The 19,468-nt window shown below is 38.1% G+C and overlaps 1 protein-coding gene across 17 annotated transcripts in view; it reads right to left on the bottom strand.

The window, feature by feature from the left end:
• LRRFIP1 (LRR binding FLII interacting protein 1) overlaps positions 1-19,468 on the bottom strand; it is a 167,377-nt gene that overhangs the window by 58,387 nt on the left and 89,522 nt on the right. For 13 of the 17 annotated variants that reach the window (XM_067548686.1, XM_067548688.1, XM_067548691.1 and 10 more), the window contains exons 4-8: positions 16,138-16,185; positions 13,830-13,874; positions 13,238-13,288; positions 9,455-9,487; positions 7,898-7,942 (exon numbers count right to left, since the gene is read on the bottom strand). The exons of 1 other annotated variant lie outside the window; for it this stretch is intronic. In XM_067548686.1, coding sequence (XP_067404787.1) covers positions 7,898-7,942; positions 9,455-9,487; positions 13,238-13,288; positions 13,830-13,874; positions 16,138-16,185 — 222 coding nt within the window. The remainder of the gene's footprint in view (positions 1-7,897; positions 7,943-9,454; positions 9,488-13,237; positions 13,289-13,829; positions 13,875-16,137; positions 16,186-19,468) is intronic. 3 more of the 17 variants (XM_067548682.1, XM_067548683.1, XM_067548685.1) reach the window with 2 other exon arrangements.

Raw genomic sequence — 19,468 nt, 5'->3', positions numbered from 1 at the left:
GGGTGGTCTGGGGAGCATCCCAAAGATGTGGAGCCAAACCTTCTTCCTGAAATGCCATAGCTAACAGAAGCAGGGAACTACCCACTGTCAGGTTAAGGTGTGACTGAATGTGAAGGACAAAACACTGTGCAGGAGTAGGCCAAATAAAATATCTTCTGTTTGTAACTTCAGTGTCATTCCAACAGCTTCATCTCCAGTAGCTATCTTGCAGCTGTTTGGGTCAGCCAGATGCAGAACTAACCAGTTAGATGGGGGAGATTTTAACATAATTCCTAGGCAGACACTGGGAAAGATACCAACAGCCAACCTTAAAGTAGGCTGTGGATGAAGAATCTCTGTGTTACTGACAGGAGCTGTAGGAAACTTTAGTAAAGAATTGCAAGAGATGAAGTGAGCCTCACCCCAAACATTTTGTTTTACATCCTTTAGGCGGGGTGATACTCTGGTAGAGCACAAGGGTTTATCTGCAACAGTTTGTGGTACATTTGGGGGCAGGGCAGGCAAATAAGGCATGTCAGGTCCAGTAGTGGAAAGGCAGTTGACAACATTGAACAGGACTAATTCACCAGAGTTCCATAAGCCACTTCTCAACCAGGGTGACAATACAGTTGCTGACACAGTGGATTGTTTACTTAAGGTGATAGTTCTACATGCATACAAAATCACTGCAACTACTCTTGGAGTACAAAATGAGTTTACAGTGACCCCTTCAAAGCCTCTCTGTAATGCAAGGCTCAAAAACGAGACAGGTCTGAGCAAAAGAGAGGATGTTTGTTCCTAAAGAAAAATATTCCTCTTTTTCTTCTCTTCCCTACCCCAAAGGTCCTGTGTTACAACCACCTTCCTCAGGATACTTCAGTCAAGATACATGATTCTCTATCCTCAATAATGAACAACCACTTTTCAGTGATATCCATCTTTAAAGCTTCCTCACAAACCTTAACTAATCTCACACCATCACTATGAGTTAGATAAGTATTACTCCCATTTTACAAATGAGGGAGCTGAAGTTAAGTGACTTGTTCAATATCAGAGGTAGTGTGACATGAAGAGGACAAATGCTTTATTCCCAATACTGTTCGGACCTCTAGCACTGGAGAATACAGCTTGATGGATAAATCACTGGATACAGAGATGTTTATATCATTGGATAAATCTTTATTCAATACAGAAAGCTTATATCCATCTCTACCCAATTTAAATACAATTTTTCTGATTAGATAGATAAAAAGGTTTTCATTAGACAAAGTTTGAGAGTTCTCAGCTGAGCTGAGTTATATCTGGGGAAAAAATTACTTTCATACCCACTGAGATTTCACAATTAGCATGTCAAGTGATATCACAATAGCTATGTTTCATTTTTCAATGGTTACTATTTTGTGAAGCATTGATGTGATCTCAAGGTATAAAGCTAAATATCACTACAGGTGCATACCACATAATTACATTTTTCAATTAAAAATATGATTTTAGAAATATAACTAATATTGGCAGACTTATTGCATTAATAAGTAGAGAACTTCTGCCTGTTCTAAGTTATTCCTTTATCCTTACTGCTTTCCTGTCTGCAATCTTCACCACTCTCCACACCACCACCAAAAATTATGCAGCTGCAAGCTGAATGCTAGCAAGATAGACATTGAGTAATGTTGGAGGTGGAGTTTATTATGCTCTATAAAAAGATAGCTCAACTATTTTACTGTTCTCTGAAACTTTACTCCCCCTTCAAATAGTGGTTAATCTGAATTACTGTTAGTAATGAAGACATCAAGAAGTAAATAATGTGATTGTAATCATGTGCTATGTAAAATACTCCATGCTACAAACCCTGCAGTTTCCACAGAAATAATTTTAATATTTAAATAGAAACCAACCAACTTCTCCCTGGATGACTTCTTTGTAGATTTTCTGCTCTCCCCACTGTAGTTGGAGCTCTACAGCATGTCATTAAAGAACAAGAACATCATTTATTAGAGGTGCTGGACAATTCAAAAGAGCAACAAGTCCTTTGAAAACACAGTACAATGTTTCCTTTTGTCAAACAGTTCAGCAAGATTGGCAATACTTAAACTATTTAGACAACAAAAAATGTCCTTGTACATGCTGTCTTTTCATAAGAGTCCTTGTTGCAATTTCAGCTAATCTACTGCAACTTTAAGGCAGACAATATGTACAACAATAATTTATTGCAACTAGATCTTCGATTTTATCTGTTTATTTCCATTGAGATTTGCTGCATATCTCCACATAGCTAGTTGTCTTGAGTTTTGATCACCTCCTTATGTATATAAGGGGAGTAGCTACATGAAGTTTACTGCACTTCCTCATTTTATTCTCTACACTTTGTATATATTTAGTCGTTACAAGTGGGGCATAAAGGCTACAAGACAAAACAGTTTAGAGAGGGGAATTAAAACAAATGCTGGATTGTGCAAAATGCTTAAGTATATGCTTAACTTTAAGTATGTAAATAGTCCCATTGAATGCTATAGGATTTGCTTAGAGTTAAGCATGTACTTAAATGCTTGCTTAACTGGGTCTTAAAGTTGTTTTACGGTCTCCTTCTATATGCAGAGCTTTTAATTTGCATGATGTTTAATGAATCCCATTTCATTAAAGAGAAACAAATCCTGGTGGCCTGGAGATCAACTTGCTACAGCATCATTGTTGGCCTTCATGGTGGTAAGCACAAGATGACAAGGGAAAAAACCAAGAAGGGAATAATTTACAGAACATTATATTAAAGGGGAAGCTAGAAAAAGATCTCATATTAATGGTTGAGAGCACCAAATGTGAAAACAAGTGACCCATATATGGACAATGTGACTTAATTAATGATTAAATTAACTTTTTCTGACTCAACTGTGCAACCATACTGTTTAATGTAGTTTTTCTACTTTTAATAAGCAGCAGGACATTCACACGGCTATAATGTAGCTGTGGTGTCGCACAGAATGGACTTATCTCAAATAGTCCCTGGCAAGACTTTGTCCTTTGTGAAGAGTCAGTATGGAAGGTTAAGCGTCTTAAATCCCTGAAAATGGCATTTTCCAACTTCATTTTTGGCTGACCTCTTGCTCCACTTCCTTCAGCCTCAGCTCTGTAAACCATTTGTAGAAGCGTGCCTTCTGTATGTTGGATATGACGCCACCATTGCAATCATCTTGTTCTCAGCTGGTACAAGACGGCAACTTGCTGGGATCATTTAAGTATATCCTCATTTGTGACAGAAGCAAACCAAAGGATGTTAAGCATACACTAACTTTTGACACTGAAGACCGTTTAGTTCTCTCCTGAGCTGTTTTTAAAGGCTATCTTTCTGCTCCAACAGGGTTGTCACGATCACCACTACATTAAATACTTTTATCTTAGTTGTCGAACTTAGTTGTCAAACTATTTACTTGTATGCAAAACTATTGTCTTTATAGTTGTATTTATGAAAAACACTACCTTCAGATAGAACTCAATAGAATAAATCCCCTTTACATGTTCAGATTTTAAAAAATGGACTAATTTTTCTAAACTACACTGTGTTTTAAAAAAAGTTTATAGTGAGGAAATGTATCAAGATGAGTTGGTTGTACAGATCAGATATTTAAGGCCTATATCCCAATGGCAATCAAATCTCTTTAAAGGATGCATGAAAGAGCTCCAGAGCCTCCAAGCCAAACTAGATTTCCACTGTCAAAATATTTTTCTCCATAACTTGACTTTTTTTCACTCAATTAGTTTGCATAGAACTATATTCTGGCCCCCAGATCCTACTTGAATTTTCTCAGGACAAGTTTTTTTTCCTTCCCACTCACTGCCTCTCGCGGTTTACTTTTTTGTTTTGTTTTTTATGGACTTGGTTATGCCCCTGCAGAGGGGCAGATGCCTAGTGAACTGCAAGAATTGTAATATGGAAGTCAGGAGGGAAATGCCTTCCAAAGCAGGGACCAAAAAAAAAAAAAAAAAGACAATCAGCTACTTTACTTTAGGAAAGGCCCTCAGTAAAGGAGATGGTTAATTTATAGAAAAGCTTCCTGTTAATTCCATGAACTAAAGTGACTAATTTTTTTTTAAATCTCTACTAATCCTGCTACATTTTCTACTTTGGGATGATCCATACACATCTTCATCATAACCATTGGTCTGTCATGAAAGAAAAATGAGAGAAAAACTGAAATGAAACCAAAAGAGGTCTCAGGCAACGTTATAGTTAATGCATAACTAAAACACTGATAATGCTTTTCACAAAAACAGTACACCAGGGACAATAGCTGTGGTTCCCCAGGGATCATTATGATCTCAGACTGCTCATAAGGAGACCTAAAGAACACTTGACAGTTTTGTTTTTCAACAATACCCTGTAACCCAGCCAAAGATGTGCCTGTTTTCACCTCAAAATTTTTTGTAAAAAACAGTACAGCAGCAGAAAGTATTTGAAGTCTCAGTCTTTTCAGACTCTTTGGGAAGTGAAAAGGGAGTTTCCAGTCTAGTGAAGGGAAAGAAAATTATTCCCTTATTTACCTAAGCTCTTCATTCCACATTGGCATTTGAGATTAAAAACACTAACATAGCTTTTTAAACACAAACTATACTTCTCAACATCTCTTGTATTTGCCTCCCATGATTTCTATGTACATAATGCTCAAATCCAGACATGACCACCCACCATATCCCAGGATTCTACACAGCCCTTCAGAGATTGGAAGTTCAGAATCTGCTCCAAACCTCCAGAATTCACCTTTCTGTACTCTCAAAGATCACTCCTCTCAGCAATCTTTGCTCTTCAAATGGATATGGTTCTTCCTCAGGATCCAAACTTTGGTCCGCTATATCATAGATCATAGAACTAGTCTTATTTTTAATATGTAGCCACACCATGAAATGTGTACCAATTGTCATCTTCTAGCCAAGATCACCTGTACTAATGGCCATTAAAATCAGAGTCTCTCTGATAATGTTTTGCAAGTAGTATGGATGAACTATCAGGCCTATTTTATAATAGCCAGAAAACTAAGAATCCCTAAATTTGTTTGCAGTGTTGTAGCCATGTTGGTGACAGGATATTAAAGACACAATTTAGGTGAGATATCTTTATTGGACCAACTTCTGTTGGTAGAAGATAGCTTTCAAGCTATACAGAGCCCCAGACCTGAAGAACTCTGTGCAGCTCAAAAGCTTGTACCTTCCACCAACAGAAATTGGTCCAATAAAAGATCTCTCCCCCACCTTGTCTCCCTCAATCCCTAAATTGTTACTGACAGAGAATCTTTGTAATAAAAGTAAAACCTATGTATTTTTAATGCATCACTAAAAGGAACATCAGACAAACCAATCTGAATCTGTTTTCAAACAAAATGCAACTGTATATTGACTGCCAAACTACAGCCTGAAGCAAATTAAAATGATAAATCCCCTCAAAAACAGAATTGGTAATAAAAAACCTTTACTAAATTTATGCCAAAATGCACTAGTGCACAAATATTTGCATTTATAATCTAGCAGGATTATCCAATGCTTGAATTTCTAAACACAATCTGCACATTTCAAACAGGCCCCCAGCAACATATATGTTCTATATTTTCTCCAATAAATATATGTGAAAACTGAAAAGACTTTTCAAAGAACAATGTAAGTTAACAAATATAAGTATGAAACTCACTTTTAATCAGATTATCTTCCATATCAGCACAGAAATAAAAATCTATTAGCTAGCACATAAGCGCTGTTAATAGTTAATTTAATTTATACACTACAGTGGACTAAGATATTACTGTAGCAACATTTTTGGAGTCAACATAGATTTCCTGGAAAATGTGACCATTTGCTGTGAACAAAATCTTATAAGTGTTTCAGCTTTCTGACAGTATTTCTACTTGTATATGCACAGAGAAAAACCCATGCATGTGGATGTAATTAGGATCTTGATACTACACAGACTTATGCACATGCTTAACTTTAGACTTCATTATGAGAGACTGACAACATCCTGTAATGTTGTGAACAACCCTTATGGAATTAGGATAAACTTTGTTGAATTAAATTAAACCCTACTCAAATAGGATTAATACCTTAGGGTGTGTTATATTAAAAATGCAACTGTGTATGTGTTGTGATATTGTATGTACCCTTTCTAGTGAGGATGGGGGATGCTAAAGAACTTTTTTCTTATCAACCCTCAGAAGCCATCCAGCGAGATGCACATGTTCTAGTTCAGACAGGATTTGCCAGGGACCAGTAGATGAAGAGAAGATTTTTAGATAAATAGCCTGATTTTAAAGTGATTCAGGGCCTTCCTGATCCAGCAAATGGACATGATGCACGGAGGGCCCCAATCCTTAGGGAAAGACTGAGACCTCATAAGACTATGTGCTTGTTCTGATCTGAAGCTATAATAAACTGTAACCACAAGGACCCCTCTAGCTTTTTTTTTTTTTTTTTTTTTTTTTGGGGGGGGGGGGGGAGAGAAGGAGAGGAGAGAGAAATGTGTCGAAGGACTGCTCCTGCCAGAATCCACGTTAGGTTGGGACTCTGGTAAGATTAGCATGCATGTAGGTTCTTTCATTGTTTTAAAAATGTTTTCTCTGTAACGCTTTTACATTAATAATAAAGTAGGCTTGCTTACAAAGAATTGTGTGGTTATTTATATCTGTAGCAGTCACTTATCTGTATGTGAAGAGAAAGCAAACAGGTCTGTGTAGGCAGACTCTCTTTGCTGAGAAATACACAATGAAGGCAGAGAACTGAGCAGCCTGGGAATACTCTCATCAGAAAGGAGAGAGAGATGCAGCTCTCCACCCAGAAAGGCAACATCTGGGAAGCTGAAACCTGAGAGTGCGTGCCCTTGCTGAATCAACGAGGGGAAATACAAGTGCAGTGGCAGTGAACTGTAAGGTTAATCATGAGAGTTACTATGAACTAAGTTGTGACAAAGACAAAATGAGTAAATATTTATCACATTTCCACCTCTGGGATATACAAACAGAATATTTCTTGTATTATCTGGCAACATTTTGTACTAAATGCAATATTGCAATTGAGGATAAAAGAAACCCTACATGTGGGTGCCCTATAGAAGCTACATGAAGGCTGATTTTGCAATAACCTGCTCTGGAAAAAGACAGATGACTGAAATTTCTTTGGCATGAAATCAGTGCAACAAGAAAAGCAGCCCCTAGTTTGGTAAAGGCATTTAGATCTGATAACCCTGCCACTCAGTTCTGGACAACCAACTCTGCATTCCTTTAGAAGCAACCTTTAACTCTATTTTCCATAGAGTAAGTTTCAGAAGTCAGTTCTGTGGATGTTTGAGGGGGAGTCTGCTTTTAAAAAACAAACAAACAGACTACTCACTTTGATTCTTGAAAATTTTCCAATGTAAAGCCCTAATACGTTAAAAATGGCTGTAAAAATGGTCTTATTTAATGAAGCGCTCCTAAAACCTTAAAGCATTGTTCTGTTATTAGCTACTTAAATGTGCTTTAGATTGAATGTTGACCCATTACATTTACTGTTTTGCTACATGAAATATAGCCCATGGAAAAAATACCGCCTTTGCTACCTGTCACACACACCACCACTCTAGCCACTACCATCTTTTCACTAACTAATGTAATATATGAAGATACAGAGTATCTTGAAAAAAATCACCAGAGCAGACTGCTGTAGAATCATTTGGGCTGTACTTCGTTTTGCAATAAGCAACTGATGCTCAGTGCCTTTTCTGCACTCACAGCTCCAAAGAGGTACAATATATTCTTGGCATTACGCTGGTTTCTCAGTATAAAAGAAACTATTTGGCCCAATCTGGCCATAATGCTAGGGCCAACATTTTTATAAGTTCTCTCCAGCCCTATCATAGCTCTTTAGATGCAAAACCTCTCAGGAAAACAAATCTCTAAATACATACTGCTTTGGAGTTCTTCTTTTTGGTCCTTTCATTCTCTAATCCAGCCTGCAGTGAGAGTAAGAATACTTGGTGAAAAGATCAATGAATTCTTGTACTTCTATCTTCATTGTGTCTTACATGCAGATCTACATGCAAAAAATAAGTTCTGTATTCCTATAAATCTACAGAGCATGATTCTCTCTCTCTCACACACACACACACACACACACACACACACACACACACACACACACACACAGGATACAGAAAATAGAATCATACCAGATTCAAATTGCTATTTTATTATTTTAAATTAAAGAATGATAACCATGCAGTTAAAATGAATAGCTGCAGTTAAAATTATTCATGCTTACTGGGTTAAATCAATTAATAGAGCCCTCTGCCATATATACGTACTACATCAATATATCCATGCATAAACTCTGCATAATAAGCTTTAGAACTATATCAGTATATAGGCCACTGACCAGGGAAATAGAATATATTGGGAGCACAAATTCTTAATTTGAAATAGGGGTAGGGAATGCAGAAAGAGAGAAAACCACAGCCTTCAGTGAAACTGGCCACTTGAGCTTGTTTTCAAGTTCTGATGTGGAGGCCTGAAGCACTAATTCACAACAGACAGCTAGAGGGAGGTGTAGATGATGCTTAGTTCAAATAAAATAGAGTTGCTCTTCGTTCAGCAGCTTTTAAAAAAGATCTTCCTGTACTTTGCCTTTTCTGGAGGCATAGCAAGACCCTATGCTCTATCACAACAGACTCACAAGGGAGCAGTATTAATGTCGCCATGTGATCTAAACCCAAATTTAAGGATCCCAATCTTAAGATTTTTTTTTTCTTGCAATGAGTGTATATACACATATTGTAGCTATGAACATTGATTTTGTCCTCACAGGCAGAGGTAAAGCTTTTCAATGTATATATAATACAGCAGATTTATTCATCTTTTGTTTCCTGGAACAGATCTACTTGAGAGGAGTTATGTAAAATAAAAGGTGCTTGAAATACACAGGAAATTAAAGTTGTACACAATATACAACTGTCTAGTAGGTAATGGCTTTTCTACCCAGATTTTAGATATTTGCAAGACAGCTCTTTGTACAATGGGGGAAATGTTCAAGAGGAAGAAAGTTCATTGTTCGTGTCTGAATTAAAACACACATTTTATGAATGTATTTGTGTAGGTTACCACATTAAGAGCACTGGAGAATGAAACCATCTCTCCTCCGAGCAGGTACAATACAAGTAGTAGCGAGGCAAGCTTCTCCATGCTGCCCTGAAGGGACTACACTTTTAGGTGGCATTCAGTTTATTCTCCATAAACATTATTCAATCCTTTGCCTTGCTGAGTCCGACAAATGGCACAATGCTAAATAAAGCAGTGGGATGTGTCTCATTCCTTACATTCAGGTATCCACATCAGAGACTATAATATTGCCATCAGGATCATTGCCTTTTTGGGTCTTCCTCTCTACTATTGACCAGATATAGCAATAGGTGTTAGTATTTTTTTCCCCACAATTTCTATCACACACTGCAACTCCAGACCATTCTCACCACTGGATAGGTGCTGCCATATTCCAAATCAGACTGTCAAGAGCATGAGAGGAAACAAAAACTATCAGAATACAAAAAGAAAACCCAAACATAAAGATGATAATCAGGAACATAGGCACTGAGGTGTAAAAGTTTAAAATTCCTTCCATTTTTCAGCAATGATAGCACGAATGCTAGCACAGGATCAGAAGTCAGGAACTTCAGCAATCATCAGAATAACAAGAGAAATAGAGAAAAGCTTTTGTGCACTGCATCACTACTGGGTGATAACACAACCATATTCACCGTGTGTGATCTTGGATGTGGGACTTGGCCCACTGTGAAACTATTAGGAAAAAATTGAAAAAAAATTGCAGTGGAAGAAAATTGAAACCAGGTTCATATGTCTTAAAAAAAACAGATGATGTTCTAAGTTTCTCTGCAATAAAAAACACTTAAGTGTAAAGCAAGCTTATGGGGCTTCCAGAATGAATCAGGTAGGATCCTGGGACAGTTTTCATCTGTCTCAGAAAAAACCACTTGAAAATATTCATAGAGGAGAAGATTTCAGGAGAAAACTCTGTGAGAAAGGATCTCACAGATCTGAGAGCTGGGAAGTTTCATAAGGCAATAATTTTTCCGACATCGGTCCATTTTTTGGAAATTTTCTGTTCAAAAGAGAAAGAAACAACCCTTTAAGAGAAAATTTGTAAATTCCACTCTTATTGTGTGGTGTCCCGTGAGTGCCCATAGAAATATTTCAAGGAACTTTCAAGGGACGCAAAACAGCTTTTTTTTTTTAAAAGAAATTAAAAAACTTGTTTAACACCAAATCCAACTATGAAGATTTCCATAACAAGTCAACTTTGAAACAAAAGTTTTCAAATAAATTCCACCTTTACTTATTGATAAAAACCAGAATTCAGATTTCTCTGTGAATCTAATCTAGTTTTACAAATTCTTAAATAAAGATAAGATAGTTTCCTAGTTTCTAAAGCATTTTTTAATGTTAACTAGACTTGCAAGAGAAGCATAGAACCATGAACTCTAGACCCTAGGAGGCCAGATTTTTGTTTCACTTTTATACACAAATAAAAAAGCCAAATAAAAGATCCATAAAAAACAACAGAAGCATAAATAAATATCTATGCAAACCACTTAAAGTATATTCACAGTTCCGTCTTGTCACGCAATTCTGAGCTATATATCAGTGCTAACAACATAATTAGTTGTATTTTGTTTCAATGTGAATAAAATCACGTGAACTAAACTGAGTCTATTAAGGGACAGACTTTGGCTCAGACTAATGAGCTAAGTATCTACCTCCTGCTTTCCTTCGCCTGAAGTCACAAGTGCCCCTGGGTCAGGGCAGGAAATCTCAGTAAGTTCTCATTCTTCAAGTCTTAAAATGTAGAGGTCAAATCTCCCTCAATGTGTGTACAGAACTCAAATCTTTGGATTTATGATAATTCATTGAGGAAGGCCTCCCTTTTAACAGTAATACAGGAAATTAGGCACAGTGTTTTTTTTGCAAAACTCCATTAGACAAAGTTTTCTATCGAACAAGGACATTACTCACAAATTTAACCAGTAAATATCTATGAGCTAGATCTTCAGCTAGTGTTAGTCACTGACTTCAGTGGAGTTACACCAGATAAATATCTGTCTCTTAAAATTGAAAGACTGTATTGTCAATAGCATGGGAATACTGTCGGATATTAGGGACACTTATTTAGACTCCAGAGAGCTTAGAAATCAGACATTTCTTTTGGGTGAGGAAATGCAACCTGTTTAGTGAAATGTAAATTTTAATTACCAGTGGGCATCAGAATAAAGTACACTGTGGTCTAATAGAGACTCATATTCATGAGGATTTTGGAGATGATATTCCAGTCATTAATTTCCTTGCAGGCCATGAAAATATACTTGTAGTCAGGGCTGGATAAGCAGTTTAATTGAAAATTGCCCAAACTGAAACCTCAAGTGCTCTAGGAATGAAAGCATTTGTCTTAAGTCTGTTCCATGCACAATTATATTTTAGATTTTAGTTGAATTAAACTTAAATAATCCATTTTAATGTTCATATTTCTTAACCTTTCCTCGTCACTGAGGAAAACACATCAATTATTGCTTTCTTCTTAGTGAAATAAAGAATGAAAGGTCATTAAGTTATTGAGCACATTCTACTTATACTGTTTGCGTAAATTAAATTAATCCCCAATTCCAGGAGGTGGGAATCTTACAGCAAAACCAGTGTCATATCATGAACAGTATACAGATGCCACCCAAAAAAGAATGAGACACTCATAGTACAAGATGTACTGCATGTCCACCAGTAGTTGGAAATTTAATTAGCAATCATTCATTTAATTTGTTTCCCCAGTGGTAGAATTGTAAGCCTTTTTACATATAAATATAGAACTATTTAGGGAAAATGAGATCATTCCATTTAACAGTTCCTCTGGGGATATTCTTCCAGAAGGAAAAAACATTAACCCTTATTTGGGCAGTTAATTACAAGATCTTCCAAGAGCTGCATGAGACCTCCCTAGAAACGGTAAAAACCAGGATTAAGGACGTGGATCCTTCTTTAAAATATAAAATCTTAATTTGTCTATGAGTTGAATAATCTATATCCATTTTAAAGAAGTAATGCTCTCGCCAACTGCACAAAGATTCTGTCAGCATTAGAAAACAATTATTCCTAATAGAACCAGAAGAACAGAAGTGGTTTAGGCACAAATAATTCTGTCTCCATACTAGTCATGCTGATTCACGTTCTAAACTGTTGCAGTATTGCTTCATATCTGTACTAGTACTGTTCTAGACCATTTCAATTGCAAGCCCTCTAAAGACCCATCCCATAGGCTTCAGAACTTTAAGAGTTTTCAAAAGACAATTAATCAGCATACCATGGGACAGTAGCAGGACTGCATGTTATGAGAACTAATTTGGTCCACACTGGAATTAAAATGGTGCACATTGAAATGGTACGGAATGAAGCAATTCAGTGTACCTACATTTACACTGGTTGGAGTTATTTTGTATGTGACAAAGTGTTTTTCAACTGTACTAGCAAGATGTTACTGTTCTTAAAAGGTAAATGTATCTCGTATAGATTAGACCTAAGTGATTGTGCTTATCACACATGCCCAAGTGATCCTTCCTCAGTGCCCAGCCCCATTTCTGGGAAGAGAAGCTCCAAACATTTCAAAATGGCAGCTTTGAGGAAGAAGTTACCTGGACCCCAAAACTATTTATAGACCAGCTAAGAACGTTATTAATACTGGTTCACAGTAACTCTAAACTGATTTGCTTTCCATCAGATGATGATTTGCATTTAGTTTCTACCTATGATCACCCACCCCCAACACCCAATCAAGGGAATTCAGCTTCATTTCCCAGATTACTCCATATGGTCACTAATGCTGAAACAGCTTAGAAAGATCCATACAAGAGGAAATTCTGAAGACCAATACCGTGATTTAATACCTTCCCAGCGATTAGTGAAAAAAGTATTCAGCAGAAAAAAATCTACAGAATGTTATGCTTTACTTATATTCATATTTACAATTTAATGTCTATGAAACTGACACACCTATACAGTTCTCCTTGGCTAAAGGAATTGTTGGTGTCAATGTAGGCCTCACGTATAAGCCTACAATGTGTAAAACTTGGAGGTTTGGAAGGCAGAAAATTAATCAGAGCTCTCTCTGGAAGGGGTGCAGAGGAACTTATTGTCAGATGTAGAAGAAAAGCATCATCAATAAAAAATTCATGCACTTAATTGTACAAGCTACTAACCCTTAGGCTTCCACGGCTACCCACTGACATGTGCTCATCTTCATCTGAAGCCTATTGAAGAGAAAGTGTAGGAGACAAGAAACAGTTAAAAGAATACAGATAATAAGCAATGAACCAAGTAAAGACAGAATCAATGAGGCCCGGAAGTCATAGGTATGAAAAGATTCTGAGCTAAACTCCTTAAAAAAAGGCTTGCCCAGTAGAAATGTTTCGTGTAGATGACAAACATAAGAGTAAATATCACAGAGCCATGTCAAACATTTTATTGCCTGAAAATGATCCAAAGGAACTTCTCAAGCATTCCACTACAGGCTGAACAAGTTAGGAGCTTGCACAACTCCTCCTTGTGCCATGTCTGGCTCATGCAAAACAAACTGGTTCATTGTTCACTCATGCAAAACGAACAGTTGAATTTTCTTTATTCTGGCAATTTGCAAATATTCCCCAGAATTCTTTGCAGAAAGGCATGAATGAAGTGTTGCATCAAATTAACAGTAAATACATTTGTTTTTAAGAGATACACTGCCACTGAACAGAATGCTGTAAGTGACGTGTAAATAAGTGTAAAGAATGAACAAAAGAAAATACTAACCGAGGCATTCCTTCTGGATCTACGAGAATAACGCTCACTGTCTTCCTATTGAAGTAGCAGAGAAAATAAGAATGAAATGTTGAAAGGACAGCAATACTAAAACAAAGCTTTAAGTAAGAAAGAAAAATGAAACCTCAGTCACGTTGAGAAGGAAGTTTAGCAAGGTTTAATCTCATAATGATAGATGATGCACTATGGCAACTGAGGGAAAAAAACTTGCTATTTCCCTATTCCTGTTCTCCTTCCTTCATCCCAACCCATTCTTCACTGCTATGCATTTCTAAAATACAATGTCAGGAAAGTTTATATACATTGTTTTCTTTATTTGTACCTAGTGTTATCGTCAGGTTGGTCCCAGCATATGAAAGTGACAAGGTAGGTGAGGTAATATCTTTTAATTGGACTAATTTCAGTTGGTGAAAGAGACAAGCTTTCGAGCTCCACAGGGACCTTAAGAAGAGCTCAAAAGCTTCTCTTTCACTAACAAAAGTTTCTGCTTGTCTCTCTCTTATTAGTACCTAAGTCCCTAGACACACACAGCGCAAAAGCACTGATTAAGACAGTTAAATTTACTGCCCTAGTGGGTCTGAGAGCCAGTAGCCACAGCTCTCTTTAAAACAAAGCTTTCTAGTTTACATGCCCCTCAAAATCAGTCTTACTCAATTTGTCTGACATTCTCTATCCTGTAAAAAATGTGAAGGCAAACAATCTTTTAATGTGAGTTTCACTGAAACATATGGCCTTTGCTTCCAAGATAAAATAATCTATATTCTACTTCCAATCACCAGACTACATAATACATTGTCTTGTATGGGGACTTTGAACACTGTCCATGTGGTAGGATGTACTAAATTTCAACAAAATTGTTTTAACACTATTTAGCAAAAAACAGGCTTAAAAAGTAGAATGCAAAATAAATTTAATTGTTATACAACTATATTTGACACAAACAAATTGTATAAATATGTTGGTTTTCAAGCAAGCTTCAGTGTTTTGTGGTTAGCACTCTGCCCAATAAAACTAAGCTCTGGATTTGGGAAGCACTAGAGATGGTGAGCTCTCTCTCTGCAGAGAGAAGCATGCAAGGTTTTGAAGTGACAAAGGCTGACTTGTGAGGATCCTCTGGGTATAAGTTACTAAATCAATTCCCTGCATTTGGAAAGGCCTTGGGCACTGGTGCACCTCAGACCCTTATATTCTCTGCCTGTGGCACATACCAGTTTATTCTCCCCAGGGCTGTAATACTTTAGTCTAATCTAGGTCAGTAGGTTCAACACAGGGGTAACTGGGTGAAGTGTAGTGGCTTGTTGATGCGCAGGAGATGAGACTAAATGATCTGGTGGTCCCTTCTGGCCTTAAGCTCAATGAGGCATTTCACCATGTCTGGATAGTAAGTCACCTTGGCAATAGCAAGAGTGTAAACCAAAATAATGGGGAGGGGAGGGACTTGGGAAGGGGCGAGGACTGCAGAAGCAAGCTAACAACTTCCAAAAACTAAACTCATGTTACCAGGTCAGAGGAACTCAAAAAGAGCAGCCTGTGAACTATCACCATGCATCCAGTCCCTAACTGATGAATGGCTTCATAATTTGAGGATCAAAGAATAATTTCTTTTAAAAAACCTGAAATGAATACATTTGAAACCAAATCTGGTCTTCAAGCAACTCTTTCATTTTTATGTTATGACCATTGGACAGTCAGATATTCTTGACAGGCTAATCTATGTTTGATGGTTTACTAGATAGTGAAAGCCAAGATGTTAGATTTCAGGACTGATGGGAGCTGGGAGCATCACTAGAGTAACGAGAGTAAGACGATGCCTGCTGGTGTTTGCCCTTCTAACTACAAGGTTTAAGGTACAATCAAAGAGGATCACAGGGTCAATGCAAAGATGCCTGGAACTCTGGCTACAACCCACCCAAAGTTTAAGTATTTATTCAATTTAGAGACACAGAGAACTCAAACTATCACAAAAAGTCAAAAACATGAAAACAAATAAAGTATAGCCTATTGCTAATGCCAGCAATAGTTGTAATGTGTTTTAATTCCGATCAGTTTTAACAGCTTGGGAATGGAGTTTTCTAAAGCAGAACAGCTTCTACAATCAAATCCTATATATTAGAACCTTCAAACTGTCTAAAAACAAAACGCATGTAAGCAGTACTCCAGATGCAGAGTGCAAGACAGTCTAAGACTGGAAACTGATTCTTCAAATATAGCAATATACCTGTCCCATGGAAACTCAAATTGTAAACTGTACAAGTTTTCAATGTTAAAATTATTTTTAACTTTGTTGGTCAAGGCCTACCATCCACTGCTCGATGGCATCCCACTTTGTATCCAGACCATAATATTTCTATAGACAGAAAAGGGAAAAACAGAATTTAGATGAGTAAGATAAGCACTGAACTTTGAGACATGCATTGCCAGGGTTCTGCCGAGCTGTATAGTCCGTCTCTCACACTGACGCACAAACACTCAAGGATTAGACAAACATGCCAGTGCAAAGCTGCAAACTGCAAAGTGTGTGGCTCTCCTTGATGCAACCATGAAAAGCAGCACATGCCTAAAACAAGCTTCCTTACAAAAAAGAAAAGCAATGCTTTGCTTTGTTTTTAAACCATACAATCATAGGCCAACATATTTAAGGGCTGTTTATGTTTTTTAGCAATATGAACAGTGCTGTGGGAAAAGGAGTGAGAAAGGTTGTAATGAACTTTGGGTTCCTGACCCAATTCAGTCAAGACTTGTTAGAAGGGATCTGAACATAACACTTTCAGGATGAAAAGTTCCATCAAACCATGTTTACTCCATGGATTTGTACACTTGGAAGGAGGACAAATTGATCAAAATAAGACTTAATCTCCATATATTCTTAAGAAAACAATAACAATTCTTAAAAGATACTTTTCAAAATGTGAATAGGCTTTTCCAAGATTTCCATCATCTTGAAAGTGGTACAATATCATGAATAGTGAAAGATTATGCATTGTAGGGAAGAGAGGGTTACTCACCTTGTGCAGTAATTGAGATTCTTCAAGATGTGTCCCCCAGTGGGTGCTCCACTTTAGATGTTCATGCACCCCTGCACTCATTTGGAGATTTGCAGCAGCAGTGCCCGGTTGGGTCACACATGCACAATCCCTGTCTCGCACTGCGTTAAGTAGTTATCTGGCACTGAGCGACCAATCCCAACCCCCTCAGTTACTTCTCTACTGCAGAACTATTAGTGTGAAAACTCTGAAGTAGAAGGGAGGAGAGAGGTAGTGGAGCATCCCCAGGGTCACACGTCTTGAAGAACCTCAGTTACTGCACAAGGTGATTAACCTTCTCTTCTTCTTCGAGTGAAATCCCTGCGGGTGCTCCATTTTAAGTGACTTTAGAGCAGTGCCGTGCAGCGGACGGAGGGGGCTTCGGCATTGAAGTGGTGGCAGATGATAATATGGTAAGTCCGAATAGTGCATCAGAACTTGGATGTTGTTCTAGCGCATAGTATTGTGTAAAAGTGTGGGCTGAGGCCCAAGTGTCAGCTTTACAGATGTCTTCAATGGGGATGTTGTTGAGGAATGCCATCGAGGTTCCTACTGCCCTGGTGGAATATGTACAAACCCCTTTAGGGGGTTGTAGGTTGTATTAATGGCACAATTTGATACAGTCAGAAATCCATTTGGAAAGCCTTTGCTTCAGTACGGCATTTCCTTTTGAGCATTCAGCAATTGATATGAATAGTTTTGTAGATTTGTGGAATGATTTTATTCTGTCTATATAAAATGCCAGGGCCCTGCAGATGTCTAAGGTATGAAGTATCGATTCTCATCAGTTGTCATGGGGTTTAGGGTAGAATGTTGGTAGATGGGTTGGTTGAGGTGAAATGAGGAGGCAATCTTAGGTAGAAATTTGGGATGTGGTCTTAGGATAACTATCTTTAAAAAGATTGTGTAGGGTGGGTCTGCAATGAGGGCTTCCAGTTCTCCAACCTGTGTGGCTGACGTGATAGTGATGAGAAAGATACTTTTATTGAAAGGTGGAGAGCAAGTCATCAAAGGTTGAAACAGGGGTGCTGTGATACGGTAATTCTTCGGGGTATTTCCCCATGTATAAGACGCTCCCATGTATAAGACGCACCTTAATTTTGGGGCCCGAAATTTGAAAAAAAATGTTATTGAACTCAAGTTTTATTCATCATAAATGCAAGTTAAAAATATACAACCACTGTATAAGACGCACCCAGTTTTTAGACCCCAAGTTTTTCGGAAAAAGGTGCGTCTTATACATGGGGAAATACAGTAAGTTGAAGTCCCATGATGAGATGGATGTTCTTCTGGGTAAGTATTGGGGCCTTTGAGAAATCTTTTGGTGATTGGGTGTGCATAAAAGTGATAGGTCGTCCACATTGTCGTGAAACGCTGTAAGAGCTGAAAGGTGTACCCTGATTGAGCTCATGGAGAGATCTGATTCTTTAGTTCAAGTAAGTAGCCCAGCATCAGGAGCAGAAGCTGGTGTGACCTGTTTGTTTTGGATTCAGTTATCAAATCGTCTCCATTTGTATAGATGTGTGTGCCGGGTAATTGCTCTACGATTATTTTAAAAGATGTTCTGTACTTCCTCCGAGCAGATTATTTCAGGTACTTGTAACCAGGGAGCAACTATGCCTTGAGATGGAGAGTTTCTAGGTTTGGCTGCAGGTTTTGATCTGCGTCCTGGAAAGGAGATGAGGGAGAAGAGGAAGGGCAAGTGGTCAACACTGACATTTTGAGAAGATGAGGGAACCACGTTTGTCGAGACCACGTGGGAGCAATCAGAATTGCTGTGGCCTGTTCTACTCTGATTTTGTGAAGCACTCGTGCAAGGAGGGGAATGGGAGGGAAGGCATATAAGAGGGGAGCATTCCATTTGATAAGGAAGGCATCACCCAGGGAATGACAGCCCAGTCCCGCTCTGGAGTAAAATTGGGGATATTTGGCATTGTGTGCAGTCGCACGTAAGTCTATGATTGGGAATCCCCATTGCTTGATTATGTTGTGTAGCACTCACATGTCCAATTTCAATTCAGGATCTTGAAAAAAGTTCCTGCTTAGTGCAGCTGCTGTGATGTTTTGACTTCCAGGTAGATGTGATGTTGTGATGTGGATGTTGTGTGTGATGCACTAGTTCCATAGCTGTATAACTTCCATGCACAGGGAGTGTGAATGTGCACCTGCTTGCCTGTTTATGCAGAACATGCATGCTACATTGTCTGAGAGGATTTATATAGTCTTGAGGAAGAGGGAGCACATGTTGCGAACAGCTCATAATTCTAATAGATTTATATGAAGTAGGGATTCTGTTGGTGACCAGCGACAATGAGTAGAGTGGGTATCTAGATGTGCTCCCCAACCTAGGAGGCACATGTCCCATTGTGATGGTCATCACTGGGGGTGTGTGTGTGTGTGTGTGTGTGTGTGTGTGTGCGCGTGTCTCTCTCATACTAAGGGCACCAACATTGTCTGGTTGTGTCCACCAGAGCAGTGTTTTATCTTGTCTTGCATTACAAGGCATTTGTTCATGCTGTGCTTTCATGGGCACAGGTCGTGCGGAGCCACGCTTGTAGGCTTCTCATGCGTAACCTTGCGTACTTGACAATGAAGGTTGTCACAGCC

This window comes from Emydura macquarii, unplaced genomic scaffold (assembly GCF_026122565.2).
Source record: "Emydura macquarii macquarii isolate MOO-44397 ecotype Brisbane River unplaced genomic scaffold, CSIRO-AGI_Emac_v2 contig_1253, whole genome shotgun sequence".
NCBI classification, from domain to species: domain Eukaryota; kingdom Metazoa; phylum Chordata; order Testudines; family Chelidae; genus Emydura; species Emydura macquarii.
This window is presented reverse-complemented; position numbering and strand designations above follow the sequence as displayed.